General features: G+C 42.5%; 1 protein-coding gene across 9 annotated transcripts in view; it reads left to right on the forward strand.

The window, feature by feature from the left end:
• shank3a (SH3 and multiple ankyrin repeat domains 3a) overlaps window positions 1-1,082 on the forward strand; it is a 164,907-nt gene that overhangs the window by 72,281 nt on the left and 91,544 nt on the right. For all 9 annotated transcript variants that reach the window (XR_001290534.1, XR_001290535.1, XM_005745983.2 and 6 more), the window contains exon 6: window positions 276-443. Coding sequence is in view for 7 of the 9 variants with exons in the window: in XM_005745983.2 (XP_005746040.1) it covers window positions 276-443 (168 nt within the window). In the remaining 2 variants the exon portion in view is untranslated. The remainder of the gene's footprint in view (window positions 1-275; window positions 444-1,082) is intronic.

Below are 1,082 nucleotides of genomic sequence, written 5' to 3' on the forward strand. Positions count from 1 at the left end.
GGTGACTAGTCGACTATCAAAATAATCGTTTGTGGCAGCCCTAATGCTGATATTCTTAGCGTCATAACAGCAATAGAAAACAACTTTAAAATAGCTTTTATCTTGTATCTTTAACTAGTAAAGTGTAAACATTAACTTGTATTTTAATTCTTATTTATTATTTTTGGTTATTGTTATTCATCCATGCAAAGGTCTCTTTTATCTTCCCATTTCACTGTGAAAATTCAACCAAAACTGGTGACTTAAAACCTTAAACTTGCCTCTTTTCCCACTAGACGCTGTTGGACTTGGGTGCATCTCCTGACTATAAAGACAGCAGGGGGCTAACTCCTCTCTACCACAGTTCGATGGTAGGAGGAGATCCCTACTGCTGTGAGCTGCTGCTGCACGATCATGCACAGGTCGGCTGTGTGGATGAGAATGGCTGGCAGGAGATACACCAGGTAATACACAGTAATACACACATTACCCTAACCCAGACCTTCCCAAAGTGTGGGGCCCCAGGGAAAAGTGGGGGGAACAAAACGCTTGGACACTGCTAGCACGGGGCGCCTACAGAAACGCAAAGCAGGAGATGAAGCATAGCTGAATATGTTTCCAAACCAACTTCATTCTAAGCCAAAGACTAGAAAATATGGTGAAGCATATCTTCCCTTTGGTTTCACCTGCACAAGTGCCAAGGTAGGTCTCCCCTGCATAATTGGTGTTCCCTTCGTCGGGAGCACGTGCTGGGCTCTTCAAAGTTTTAAAAAATCGCAGTTTTCGGTGATTCGAAACGCCATTTACGTGTGGACGAAACAGCTGCGTTTTCAAAAATACCCGTATAGGTGCGGACGTAGCGTAAAAGAGTTAGTAGTTTATTTTATTACTACCTGTCATTTATTGCAGTTTACTTGTATTTGCTTAATTGTTTACTAAATGTTTGAGGTGTGAAATAAAACGCAGTGGAGCAAAATATGGGTGTGTGTGGTTGGAGGATGTGTTTGTGCGTGTGCGCGTGTGTTTGGGAACCACTGCCCTAACCCAAACCACATGTTTACCCTAAACCAAATTAACCACAGCCAAATAGCTGAATCTTAAGC

Source organism: Pundamilia nyererei, unplaced genomic scaffold, assembly GCF_000239375.1.
Source record: "Pundamilia nyererei isolate P.nyererei 1_Seehausen unplaced genomic scaffold, PunNye1.0 scaffold00170, whole genome shotgun sequence".
NCBI lineage: Eukaryota > Metazoa > Chordata > Actinopteri > Cichliformes > Cichlidae > Pundamilia > Pundamilia nyererei.